This window comes from Ailuropoda melanoleuca, chromosome 10, assembly GCF_002007445.2.
Source record: "Ailuropoda melanoleuca isolate Jingjing chromosome 10, ASM200744v2, whole genome shotgun sequence".
NCBI classification, from domain to species: Eukaryota; Metazoa; Chordata; class Mammalia; order Carnivora; family Ursidae; genus Ailuropoda; species Ailuropoda melanoleuca.
The window spans coordinates 16,046,419-16,058,660 of NC_048227.1; the positions used below are offsets into that span (position 1 = coordinate 16,046,419).

Below are 12,242 nucleotides of genomic sequence, written 5' to 3' on the forward strand. Positions count from 1 at the left end.
TCATGACTTATTATTTCATTTAAGCCATTTTTAGTCTGTAGGATGTTCTCTCTCGGCATCTGCCCAGCCGGTCGCCGCTCCCACCCCAGAGCCCAGGCATCTGAGCCCCATCCCTGGGTCTGAGTCCCAACAAAGGCAGGCCCCAGGGGACGAGCAGCCACCAAATCCGAGATCGGCTTTCGGAGAGCAGCTGGCTGAGCCCCTTTGAGATGGAGAGTGGCCAGCCATCCAGAGACCCCTCACTGGCATCTGGGCTTCCCCCGAGGACCCGCTCCCGCCGCAGACCGAGAGAGGGGCGTCTCAGCCACCTCCCCGCTCCCCGTCCTCTTTTTTTTCCCAGGCTGCGGGAGGCAAAGGGTTAAATCCCATAGAGCTGATGCTCTGACTCCAGGCTAGAGGGGCCCGGGAAGCTGGGGTCACTTCCTGCTCCGTCCCAGTCACCCTGAACTGGTCCCCGGGTCCTCAGCCTGGGATCACCCCTTGAGAAGGACCCCAGAGTCCTCGGCGTCCAGCCCGCCCCCCCGAGGCAGGGCATTCAAGGGGTTAAGTCCCCTGGGGCTGGATTCTGCCTTCCGGCCTTCCCCAGACCCCAGAGCCGTGAGTTGGGGACGCCTGGGTTCCTGGGGGGTGGCCCGAAGGGCCCGGGACGGCCGCCGGGAACAATGGGGCGCGGGAGGCGGGGGCGCGCGGACCTGCGCCCCCTTCCCGCCCCGCGCGCCGGTGGGGTGGGGGCCGGGCAGGGGCCGCGAGGGGCCGAGGATTCTGGGAAGAGCGCGAGGGTCTGGCTGTGGGGGAGGGGAGGGAGGGCGTGAGCATTCTGGGAAGAGGGAATTGGGCCGCCGGCGGGGCCGGGGCGCCGCGGAGCGCCGGAATCCTGGGGCCGCGGGCGGGGGAGGCCGGGATGCGGGGCTCCGGCCCGGGAGCCGGAAGAGGGTCGCGGGGACCGGCCCGAGAAGAAGTCCAGGGTCTGCGCTGGTGCGGGCATGGGGGGTGGGGTGGGGGCCGGGGCCGGGGCGGCTGCATTCCCGCAGCTGCCTCCATGTCAGGGTCACCCTGGGCCGCTCTCCACACCTCTCTGCGAGGCAGCCTCCTCCTGTCCTTCCCTTCCTCCGTTCCTCCGTCCCTCCGTGCCTCCGCAGTGGGGGGGCCGGCCCGGGGTCCAGGGCCGGTGCCCCGGGGCCTGGGCCTGGGTGGGCTCCCAGCACTTCTTGCCTCCCTCGGTGTTCCCACTTTCCTACTCCATGGCGGCCTTGGCTTTAACCCTTTCCCTCCTGCTCGGGACCGCTGAGCTTGAATTTCTCGGGACGATCAAGGTACAGAAGCTCTTACCTGTCCTGGGCAAGCCCAGCAGGCCTCTTCAGAATAGGCGACCCCCAGCTTGGCGGAGGCCCCTGCCCCCACGGCTCCAAAGACACTTAGAGATGGGGGAGGGGGCATTTCATGGCCTAAGGAGCTGCGGAGATGAAGACATTAATTTACTTCCCAAAATCCAACTCCTGTCTCTCCTCCCGCTATTTGGCAGGGTTCAGCTCGCTCCTGCTTCACTTTGGTTGCCTCCCAGCCGCCTCCTCGTGAGTCTTTGCCATGTCTTCCGGCACCACTGCCCCCATACACGCAGTGCCCCTCCCACGTAGCCTCTGGAAGCCCGGACCCCCCTCCCCGGGGGGCTCTGTTAAGGCTCTAAACACGGTGGGAACCTAGAATTTAGCTCCTGAGGCCTTATTCCCTCAAGCTGGAACCCTATCACCCTTTTTGGAGTGATAGCTAGCTAGCTAGGTTTTACCAGGAGGCCACTTTGAACTCCTGTTCCTTTGGTGCTAACCCCTTGCAAACTGACCTTTAAAGGCATTGGACCAGGCAGGTTTTCCTGGAACAAGGGGCATCTCACTCATTCACCCCCATTCATTCAACAAAACGTATAAGGCACCTCTTATGCGTCAGGTACCGTCCTAGGCACGGGATACAGCAACAGCAAAACAGAACCGAATAGAAGAAGGGGTGCCAGGAGGGGAGTGTGAATGGGGGGCTTCAGCGGGGGGTACTGGTTTGAGGTCATCCGCACAGACTGTCAGGCCTAGTCACTGGATCCGACAAGCCAAGGAGAGCGGATGGTCCTGGGAACGTTGCCGTCTTATGGCCGGCAGGTTCTGTCTGAGCTTTCCTCATCACCCGTCTCCTGCCAGCAGGCCACATTTATGAGTTTCACGTGACTCCCAAGGTCATCTCCCTCGCAGAGGCTGGGGAGAGTCAGACCCAGAACCTTGCGTTTCTGGTCTTGGCTCTGCCACTTCCCAGCCTGTGACCTTGGAGCAATCTCCTTGAGTGTTGATTTCCTGATCTGTAAAATGGACAGCCTGACTCCTGGGTCGCTTTGCAGGCCTGGGGGAGGATCGGGAGAGATAAGGAGGAGGACACAGCACCGAGTCAGCCGCTGGGCGAGTCAGGGGCGAGTCAGCGGCTGGGCGGCATCCACACATTTCCCCCTTCTCCCTTTTCCTTTTCGTTTCCTGCTCAAGGTCGCCTCTGCAGAAGCCTCCCCATGGCTTCAAACTGCCCCCCCCCACCTCTGGCTTGAAATTCTTTCTGTGCTTGGATAACGGGAAAGTGCCCCAGTCCTTTTGGAGGGCCCCCATCCCCTCAGGGAAATCTGATTGCTTTCGTTATTGCTTTTCTTTCTTTCTTTCTTTCTTTCTTTCTTTCTTTCTTTCTTTCTTTCTTTCTTTCTCTTTCTCTCTTTCTTTGCTTTCGTGCTTGCTTTTCTTTTTTCTTCTTTCTCTTTCTTCCTTTCTTTTTCTTTTCCTTCCTTCCTTCCTTCCTTCCTTCCTTCCTTCCTTCCTTCTTTCCTTCCGTCCTTTCCTTCCTTTCTTTTCTTTCTTCTTCTTCTTTTTTTTTTTTAAACTCTTCAAGTGTTCCAGGCACTGTCAGTTCTCTGGGCTCATAAGGAAAGTTTATTGGTCCCAATTAGCAGCCCCATTAAGGAGGAAAATTAGAGTCTTAATGAGCTTCCTCTGATTAGCAAAATAACAGGTTTCCCAGCCTCTGGGCATCAGAGGGGTGGGGTGAGAGCCTCCTTCCCCGTGGGTGTCAGATACTTCTGTAGCCCCCAGTCTGGGTTCAAAGGGTTATGACTGATGAGCTTTTAATTACACTCTTAAATTCACCTACTGGCTTAGTTGTGATCTTAAGACCTGGAGCAGGAACCAGGCCTGCAGGGGTCGGGGGGCCACGGTGAGAACTGCTGCCCAGAAAAATGGGGAGGTGGGAAATTGAAGTTCACCTGGGGCCGGCAGGTGAAGGAGTGGGGCTTGGGGAGTAAAGAAACACCCAGATCAGCTCCAATTGTGTGTCCCTCTCTTCTCTCCACCCCCCTCCCCGCCCCCGCCTCCCCCAGGGTCCCTGGAACACTGGGCAGACCTGAGCTCTGGGATGGAGCCTGAGGCCGTGCTATGGGGCCCAGATCTGCAGGGTCCTGAACAGAGCCCCAACGATGCTCACAGAGGTGAGGGGCGCAAGAAGGGACTGCAGTCCTGACAAGACAGTGGCCCTACTTCAGGGAGGGGTCCAGACTCTGAGGGACACCCAGGGGAGGGAAGAGAGACCCAACCCCGTGTTCTGAAAGGAGATGGGGGCTGGAGACTCCCTTTCTCTCTGTAGGTGCCGAGAGTGGGAACGAAGAGGAGAGCCCTCAGCAGGAAAGTTCTGGGGAGGAGATCATCTTGGGAGATCCAGCTCAGAGTCCAGAATTCAAGGACCCAGCAGAGATGCCTCTGGAGAGACCCTCCCAGGATCCCTCCGTCCCTCAGGACTCCCCAACCCCTCTGGGTCACCCCAGCCCCTTGGACCACCAGGCCCCTCTGGATCCCCCTGCCCCCGAGGTAGTCCCTTCCCCGTCCGACTGGACCAAGGCCTGTGAGGCCAGCTGGCAGTGGGGGACCCTGGCCACGTGGAACAGCCCCCCGGTGGTCCCGGCCAGCGAGCCCAGCCTGCGGGAACTGGTGCAGGGCCGCCCCTCGGGGGCGGAGAAGCCCTACATCTGCAACGAGTGCGGCAAGAGCTTCAGCCAGTGGTCCAAGCTGCTGCGGCACCAGCGCATCCACACGGGCGAGCGGCCCAACACCTGCTCGGAGTGCGGCAAGAGCTTCACGCAGAGCTCGCACCTGGTGCAGCACCAGCGCACGCACACGGGCGAGAAGCCCTACAAGTGCCCCGACTGCGGCAAGTGCTTCAGCTGGAGCTCCAACCTGGTGCAGCACCAGCGCACGCACACGGGCGAGAAGCCGTACAAGTGCACGGAGTGCGAGAAGGCCTTCACCCAGAGCACCAACCTCATCAAGCACCAGCGCTCGCACACGGGCGAGAAGCCGTACAAGTGCGGCGAGTGCCGGCGGGCCTTCTACCGCAGCTCGGACCTCATCCAGCACCAGGCCACGCACACGGGCGAGAAGCCCTACAAGTGCCCGGAGTGCGGCAAGCGCTTCGGCCAGAACCACAACCTCCTCAAGCACCAGAAGATCCACGCCGGCGAGAAGCCGTACCGCTGCACCGAGTGCGGCAAGAGCTTCATCCAGAGCTCCGAGCTGACCCAGCACCAGCGCACGCACACCGGCGAGAAGCCCTACGAGTGCCTGGAGTGCGGCAAGAGCTTCGGCCACAGCTCCACGCTCATCAAGCACCAGCGGACTCACCTGCGCGAGGACCCGTTCAAGTGTCCGGTGTGCGGCAAGACCTTCACGCTGAGCGCCACGCTGCTGCGGCACCAGCGCACGCACACGGGCGAGCGGCCCTACAAGTGCCCCGAGTGCGGCAAGAGCTTCAGCGTCAGCTCCAACCTCATCAACCACCAGCGCATCCACCGCGGCGAGCGGCCCTACATCTGCGCCGACTGCGGCAAGAGCTTCATCATGAGCTCCACCCTCATCCGCCACCAGCGCATCCACACGGGCGAGAAGCCCTACAAGTGCTCCGACTGCGGCAAGAGCTTCATCCGCAGCTCCCACCTCATCCAGCACCGGCGCACGCACACAGGCGAGAAGCCCTACAAGTGCCCCGAGTGCGGCAAGAGCTTCAGCCAGAGCTCCAACCTCATCACGCACGTGCGCACGCACATGGATGAGAACCTGTTCGTGTGCTCCGACTGCGGGAAGGCCTTCCTGGAGGCGCACGAGCTGGAGCAGCACCGGGTGGTCCACGAAAGGGGCAAGACGCCGGCCCGCAGAGCTCAGGGCGACACCCTGCTGGGGCTGGGCGACCCTGCCCTGGTGACGCCCCCGCCGGGAGCCAAACCACACAAGTGTCTTGTCTGCGGCAAGGGCTTCAACGATGAGGGCATCTTCATGCAGCATCAGCGGATCCACATCGGGGAGAACCCCTACAAAAACGCAGATGGCCTCATCGCACACCCAGCCCCCAAGGCGCCCCAGTTCCGACCGCCCCGGCTCCCTTTTGGAGGCAATTCCTACCCAGGTGCTGCCGAGGGCAGAGCCGAACCCCCGGGACAGCCCTTTAAAGTGCCCGAGGGGCAGGAGAGCTTCAGCCAAAGGCTGGGCCTGCTCTCTTCCAAGTCCTATATCTGTTCCCACTGTGGAGAAAGTTTTCTGGATCGCGCCGTGCTCCTCCAACATCAGCTCAGCCACGGCAACGAAAAGCCCTTTCTCTTCCCTGATTATAGGATTGGTCTAGGGGAAGGGGCCGGGCCCAGTCCCTTCCTAAGTGGCAAGCCCTTTAAATGCCCTGAATGCAAAAAAAGCTTTGGCCTCAGCTCTGAGCTGCTGCTGCACCAGAAAGTCCATGCAGGTGGGAAACCCCAGAAGAGTCCGGAGCTGGGGAAGAGTTCTTCTGTCCTCCTGGAGCACCTCAGGAGCCCCCTGGGGGCCAGGCCCTACAGCTGCTCAGATTGCGGGGTCTCCTTTCTCGATCGCCTGGCGCTCGCCCGGCACCAGGAGACCCACACCCAAGAAAAGTCCCCCACACCCGAGGACCCCCCTCCAGAACCAGCCACCCTGTCCACAAGCCAGGAAGGTGAGGGAGAGGCCCCCACGCCCACAGGGAGCAGCAGCCAGGGGGACGGGGAAAACCCCAAGACCCTGTTGGAGGAAAAGCCCTATTTGTGCCCTGAGTGTGGGGACGGCTTCACGGAAGTCGCAGCTCTCCTCCTCCACCGGAGCTGCCACCCGGGGGTCACCTTGTGAAATGGGTCTGGAGACCAGGGGCCTCTCTCTCCTGAGAGGAACACTGGATCCCCCCAGAAATCATGTGGGGAAAGGAGGAAAACCCTATCAGGTTGTAGAGAAGCAGAGGATTAAGAACCCTGGGTAAAAATAGTGCTTTTACAACAGTGATGAGAAACCCTATAAAATTGTTGGTGGGAGCCCCTTAATAAGGCAGTAGAGAAAAACTGTTGGGTTAGAAACCCTATAAATATGTAGGAAAAAAAAAAAAAAGCCCTTTAAGTCTGTAGCAGAAAAAACCCTATAAACCATAGTGGATAAAAGCCCTATTAATTGTAGGAAGAGGTCCCAATACGTCTCTAGACAACCCTATAAAACTGTATCAAAATCCTTGTGAAACTATAGGGTCGGGGAAGCGCAGGGAATCCAATGGCATTGACCTCAGAAGGTGTGGAACAGCCTCCCATGAACTTGTTCCGCAGTGTTCTCTCCCCCTGCAGTTCGAGAGAGCCTCCCTCCCAGAAGTGTTGGACAATGACACTGAGGAAAACGCTCAGCTGGGGACTAGTGTGGGGAGAGGCGAAAGATAAGTGATGAGGAGCCCCCAGGCCCACAGAGAAGAAACGGCCCAGGGAACTAGGAAGAGAAAGTTCAGCTCGCTGCCCTGGGGGTTCCTGGGGGGATGAGGCCGATCTTAGGTGATTGCGTGTTAGAGGAAGAGGCCCACGGAATTCCTTATGAGGAAGAACCCAAAAATGGGGAAGGAAAAAAAAAAGTGATGTCGAGCCTTCTTAAAGGCTGAAGTTTGGGGTGCATAGAAACTTTAAAGAGTACTGGGAAGCCACCACGAAAAAATTAGGGGGAAGGGAGGGATTTCTGTTAGAGTGCTTTGAGGAAAGCAAAGCAAGGTGAAGCCGTGTCCGGATGGAACCCAGCGAACTCGGGGCTGCCCAGTCCTCCCCGTTTCCGGGAGCTTGTTAAGCTTCAAGTGCAAGCAGATCCCAGCTCAGGCCGCCAGGGCTCCCCCCAGCCAGGCAGGATGGGGGACTTCTACTCTGAAAGGCCTCCAGGGGTGGAGGGTCCCTCCTGCCCATTCTCAGGTCTCACTGTCAGGAGGTGTCTCCTGCAATCTAACTGCCACCAGTCTCGCTGCCGTGGCAGCTTACTTCCTCGAATTCTGTCCTCAGTGGAGAGGGGGACCCGCTGCTAGTCGACCTCCAAAGAATAAAGCCCTTCAGAGACTCGAGGCCTGTGTGTGGTTAAATCCTCCCTAGACTTCTCTTCTCCAAGTCAACGAGAGCCACGCGTGGGTTCTCTGTGGCAACGAGGGACAGCAAGTCGACAGATAGAGCGCTCTGATTAGCCAGCAACCTGCTTTTAGACCTCACTCTTTCATCTGAGCTGTTAGCCAGGCTACTGGCTGGATGAGCCAGCCGGCACGTAGTGCTGGGTGTCCCGACACCCCACAGACTGGGCCGTGGGTCCCTGAAGAGCATCTGGAGGCCTGACCACCTTCCTCACCCTGGTACTTGGAGCGCTCTGAGGTGTGACGACCCAGCCCGATCGTGGCCTTGGGAGGGGACAGATCCCACCCACTTGGCTCCTCTCCTCCTTAGCCAGAAACCTTCAGAGGGAAATGGAAGGATGAGAAACCCACTCCCCTGCCAGGCCCATCTCCTGTCCTCACACACCACACGGTAACACTCTTTCATTAACCCAGCCAAACCCGCTAACATGACTGGGTGTGTGTGGCAGGGGGGAGAGAGACTGCTGCCCTAGGAAATGGTTGAGTGGAAACTCTCGACACATCTGTAACAAGAACCCCACCCCCTAGCCCGGGAGACCCTTAAAGGAGGAGAGGACTCTGTCCAGTGCTGGGTCCAAAGGAAGTGCCCACAGACCCCACGTGGGCCTGGAGTCAGAGAACTGAGATGCCAGGTGAGGGGACCCCTCAGGAGTCACATGCCTGGAGAGGGCGACCCAGATTCCTCCAAGCTGCGGAAGAGACCTCTTAATTTCATGACCTAAAAGCTCGAAAGGTGAAAGCTCGTCACCCTTCATCTCTCCTGCCCCAAAAGGGATGACCGTAAATTCAAAGGATCAAAATCTAGAACACCGTAAGAGGAAAAGCCCAGGCCTGCTGGGGAGAAGGAAAAGGCAGGCCTCGGATAATTGTGGGGAGACCCTCGTGACCGTCTGCATAACACCCCACCCCACCCAAGTGCCAGGTCAGACAGGACTACTGAGAGGGGAGAAGGAGCCTGCCTGCTGAATCTCTACCGACAGAAGCATCAGCAGAGGGGTGTCCCTATGAGACTGAGGAAGAGGAGACAGTCCTCCAAGTCAAAGCAGATTCTTTTCTAAGATGGTAGTAGAAAGAAACCAGTTGTAGAGACAAACCCCTTGTAAAGCTAGAAACCGCTCCCCTCGGAAACAGGTCTGAGGAATCTGTCTTCAGAAGAGTCCTGGAGAGCAGCCTTTGGGGCTCGGGGGCCAGTCCGGGGTGGGGAGGGGGGAGGTGGCCAGTGTGGTCAAAGGCCAGCCGTCGGCCTACCGAGGACTAGGGTGTAGCCCGTGTAGTAGGATGCTCGCATGTGTAGGGATGAGTGAGGGCCAGCGGTCTTGGCTCTGGTACTGAATGGATGATGTGGACATGATCGGTTGGGGTCTGGGGTTTCGTAGCAGCAAAGGGGCAGAATCAGAGACCTTTGGGGCGTGACCTGTCCTCTCTTGCCTACCTCCCCAAACTACTTTACCCAGGTGCTTCCCTCCCAGAGCGAGCTCCATTTTGGAGGAACCAGGGAGGGAGCTGGCTTGGGGAAGTGGCAGTGTCCAGAGTCCCTCTGACCAGATTAGGCAAAGGCCCAGGGGACGGTCGTGGCACACGCCCACCAGAACTTAGTGCAGAAGGCACAGTGTAGCCAAACCCTCTCGTCCAGCCCCACGCAGGCCTGACTTCAGAAGTGCCCTGGTGGAGGAGCCCACCAGACTGGTCACAGGGTCATTGGCGAAAGCAGAGGGGAGAGCAGACACTGATCTGAGCTTAGGGTGCAACTTGAAACTTCTGTGGCTATGGAGGTCACATGGGAACTCGACGAGTGGGCATGAATCCTGAATGGTGGGGAACCTTGAAACCATCACAGCCAAGAGGTGGGATTCCATGACACCTGCTCCCGAGGTGAGCAGCCCCCAGACTCCTTTGCCTCCATTATGGAAGCCCCGCTCAACGTGACTTGTCCCTGTGAAGAGAGGCCCCACTTTTGAGTGTTGTGTGTCAATAACAGTGTTGTGTCACCGGTGGTCATGTTGATTAGTTGAAGAGAATAAAGGGAATAAGATTTCCCAGGTGTTTTCTGTCTTCTCTTTCAAGCCTGGAGCAAGCTGAAGGAGCTTGTCCTCTCCCAGAGCCAGGGTCTGTGTGTCCCCTCAAAAGCTCAGCCGGGCCCAGGCTACCCTTGCACTCCTCACTCAGATGCCCTCAAATCCCCAAACAGTGCTTGTGGGTAGGAGCCTGAGGGCTTATGGATTGTTAAAATCCACGTCCTTGGGAGAAAGGGGGAGAAACATGCTGAGATGGTGGCAGAGCCAAGCAGGTCTTGTCAGTGCCTGGCTTTTGCCACTAGCATGACATACTGACTGCTGGGTGGCTGTCTGGTGATTCTGGCACTGGCTGGCTCCGGTCCAGCCGTGCGGCCCCAGGAAGGCCTCTCCGACCACCCCACAGCTGCGTTCTCGCCAGACTGCCACAAGAGACAGCTCCGAAGATCTAGTTCCAAAAGCTGGTGGCACCTCCCTTGGTTAGCCAGGGGCCATCAGCCCACCTCTAGACCGGAGCGTCTGAGACCCTGAGGAGGCATGGGTGGAGATCCCACCCCAGGAGGTAGCCCATAAGCTCTCATGGTGTGGAGAGGCTCAGAGAAGGGGAGTCACTTGCCCAAGATGCACAGGAAGGAAGTGAGGGAAACCAGAGCGGCCAGGGGCAGGCTCCGCACCTAACCAAACCTCTCCTCCCCCAGCACTGGGCCTGCCTGGGCCTGGCCTGGGCTCCACACTGTCTGGCCAGGCAGGGCTGCTCTTGCTGATTCCTCAATGCCAGGCTTGCCTCAGCGCCATCTCCTGGGCCCAGGCCTGGCCATGGCCCGCTGAACAGCCACTTGAGATCCACACTTGCTCTAACCTGTAGCCTGCGTCTGCCCCAGCTTGCAGGGAGCCTCCTGCCCCGGCCAGGAAGCTTTCTCTCCACTTTCTCTGCACCCCTCTGACCTAGACTCCCAGGGCAGTCTCGCTATCTCTCCTTCCCCCTCCTCATCTGGAAAGCAGGGAGTGGGGTAGTAGGTAAGGGAGAAGGGACTTGCCTTTCACGGGGAGATGAGCAGGGAAGGCTATCTTGCGTTCTGTGTTTGCTGCACTGGTCCCAGTGCAGAGTCGTCTTCGGTAAAGTGAGGGGACTTCAGGGAAAGAACAGGCATTGGAGCACAGTGATTGGTTCAGACTTAGCGGAAAAGGCGGTGGACCCAGACATGATGCCTGGCACAGCAGAGAGTCAGAAGACTGGCTGGAGGAAGTGACCTGAGGCAGAAGGCAGGGGCCAGAGGTGCGGTGGGGGATAGAAAGTACGTAACGTTCCACGGGGTGGGTGGTAGAGCATTGAGTAGAGATTGAGGTAAGCTAGAGCACAGAAGGCAGTGTGGAGCATCTTGTCGGGGGACTTGGGAATAGAGCACCATTGGGAGGAGAGTGACGACCTGCCCCCCCCCCCACCATGGTGGTGTTTTTGTAGATCTGGAACTCAGGAAGAACTGGACTAGAGGACTGGATCTTAGCAGCTTAGCTGTAGCCGAAGCCTGGATAAAGGCACAGGGAGAGTAGTGGAGAAGAAAGGAGAGGGTGTAGTTTAGGGCCAACAGCAGATAGTATGAGAACAATCAGTAGAGTGTAGCACCACAGTCCCCGGAAGTTTTAAAGACAGTGATCAATGTCAAATGTCCCACTGGACTCTGTGGCCAGTCACGCAGTAGCCTCGGTTCTGGCTAAAACAGGCAACTTCACCATGAGGCCAACATCTGCTCACCCATGAGGCCAGCGAAGGTCAGGGTTGGTCCAGGAGGAACTTCAGCCTGCCCATCCTAGGGGCCCAGGGTATCACAGCCACTGAGGCCACTTGGGGCTACTGGGAGTTGTCAGAGCTCAAACCTGAATGAAAGGGACCTGACCAGCCCCTAAGGCAGAGCCTCCCAGAAATTCTGGCATCTTTATCCCCCGCCCTTGAGCTTGAGAACGTGGTTTGATGCCTGCTAGACACGAGACATGAATTTTTACTTCTCTGGATACGGAGACTGGCCAGACACAGACGTTTGGGGAGGTGACGTGTAGCTACTGGTATTTACTGAAGAGCCTGTGGGAAGACTCCTGGGAAAGAGGATAGCGCTCACGGAGAACTGGCTGACCCTGACCTCTCCAGGTGCAGCCCTGCTCTCAGAGCCGGCCCGCGTCTCTATGATGCAATACACTGCGTTTTTCCCAGCCTGGCGTCCGCTGGCCTTGGGCGGCGGACACTTTCTCTACGGCCCGATGCCATCCCCCGCCGCAGCGCGGGTCTCGGTGAGCGTGCCCACCGCGGCCCCGCCAGCGCCGGAAGTCACTGTGGCCCGCGTCTCCGTCTCCACTCCGACCTGGTCCAGCCGCTGCAACCCCGCGGAAACCCTGGACGCCAGGTGGAGTCCGAAGGCGGACAAGGCCGCGAGCCCCAGCGAAGGAACGACCGTCGAAAGGGCCGCGGGGCCTCCCGAAGGCGCGACCGCTGCCAAGCCTGCGGCCGCCACCACAACCATGTGCCCAACTCCAGCCCCTAGCCCAGTCAGTACTGGCCCCGGCGTCAGCCCCGTCACGGCTGCAGGGAAGGCTCCGCCCGCTGACCCAACAGCAAGTTGAACCCGCAGATGCAAACGACACGCGGTTCCCGAGTACACGGCCAGCGGCCGGCGTAGGCTGCAATGAAGGAAGTCACCCGCTGCGCTGCTCTGCTCTGTCCGCCCGCGGGGGAGGGGCGGGCGAAGCCGGTGGGAAGGGACAGCC

General features: G+C 59.1%; 1 protein-coding gene across 5 annotated transcripts; it reads left to right on the forward strand.

Moving 5' to 3' along the window:
• Positions 1–388: 388 nt before the first annotated feature.
• On the forward strand, positions 389–7,979 carry ZNF629 (zinc finger protein 629). Of its 5 annotated transcripts, none has more exons than XM_002924760.4 (3): positions 389–597; positions 3,392–3,499; positions 3,655–7,979. In XM_002924760.4, the coding sequence occupies exons 2-3, from the start codon at positions 3,427–3,429 to the stop codon at positions 6,186–6,188; spliced, it is 2,607 nt and encodes an 868-aa protein (XP_002924806.1). In that variant the 5' UTR covers positions 389–597; positions 3,392–3,426; the 3' UTR covers positions 6,189–7,979. The 5 variants fall into 5 exon arrangements, with proteins under 5 accessions (XP_002924806.1, XP_034526001.1, XP_034525998.1 ...); XM_034670107.1 differs by lacking the exon at positions 389–597 and adding an exon at positions 811–965; XM_034670108.1 differs by lacking the exon at positions 389–597 and adding an exon at positions 842–975.
• Positions 7,980–12,242: the final 4,263 nt, after the last annotated feature.

Coding starts and splice junctions, on each gene's coding strand:
- ZNF629 (XM_034670107.1), top strand. CDS start 902: ATGCGGGGCTCCGGCCCGGGAGCCGGAAGAGGGTCGCGGGGACCGGCC. Junction 966..3,391: donor GGCCCGAGAAGAAGTCCAGG/GTCTGCGCTGGT, acceptor CGCCTCCCCCAG/GGTCCCTGGAACACTGGGCA. Junction 3,500..3,654: donor CCCCAACGATGCTCACAGAG/GTGAGGGGCGCA, acceptor TTCTCTCTGTAG/GTGCCGAGAGTGGGAACGAA.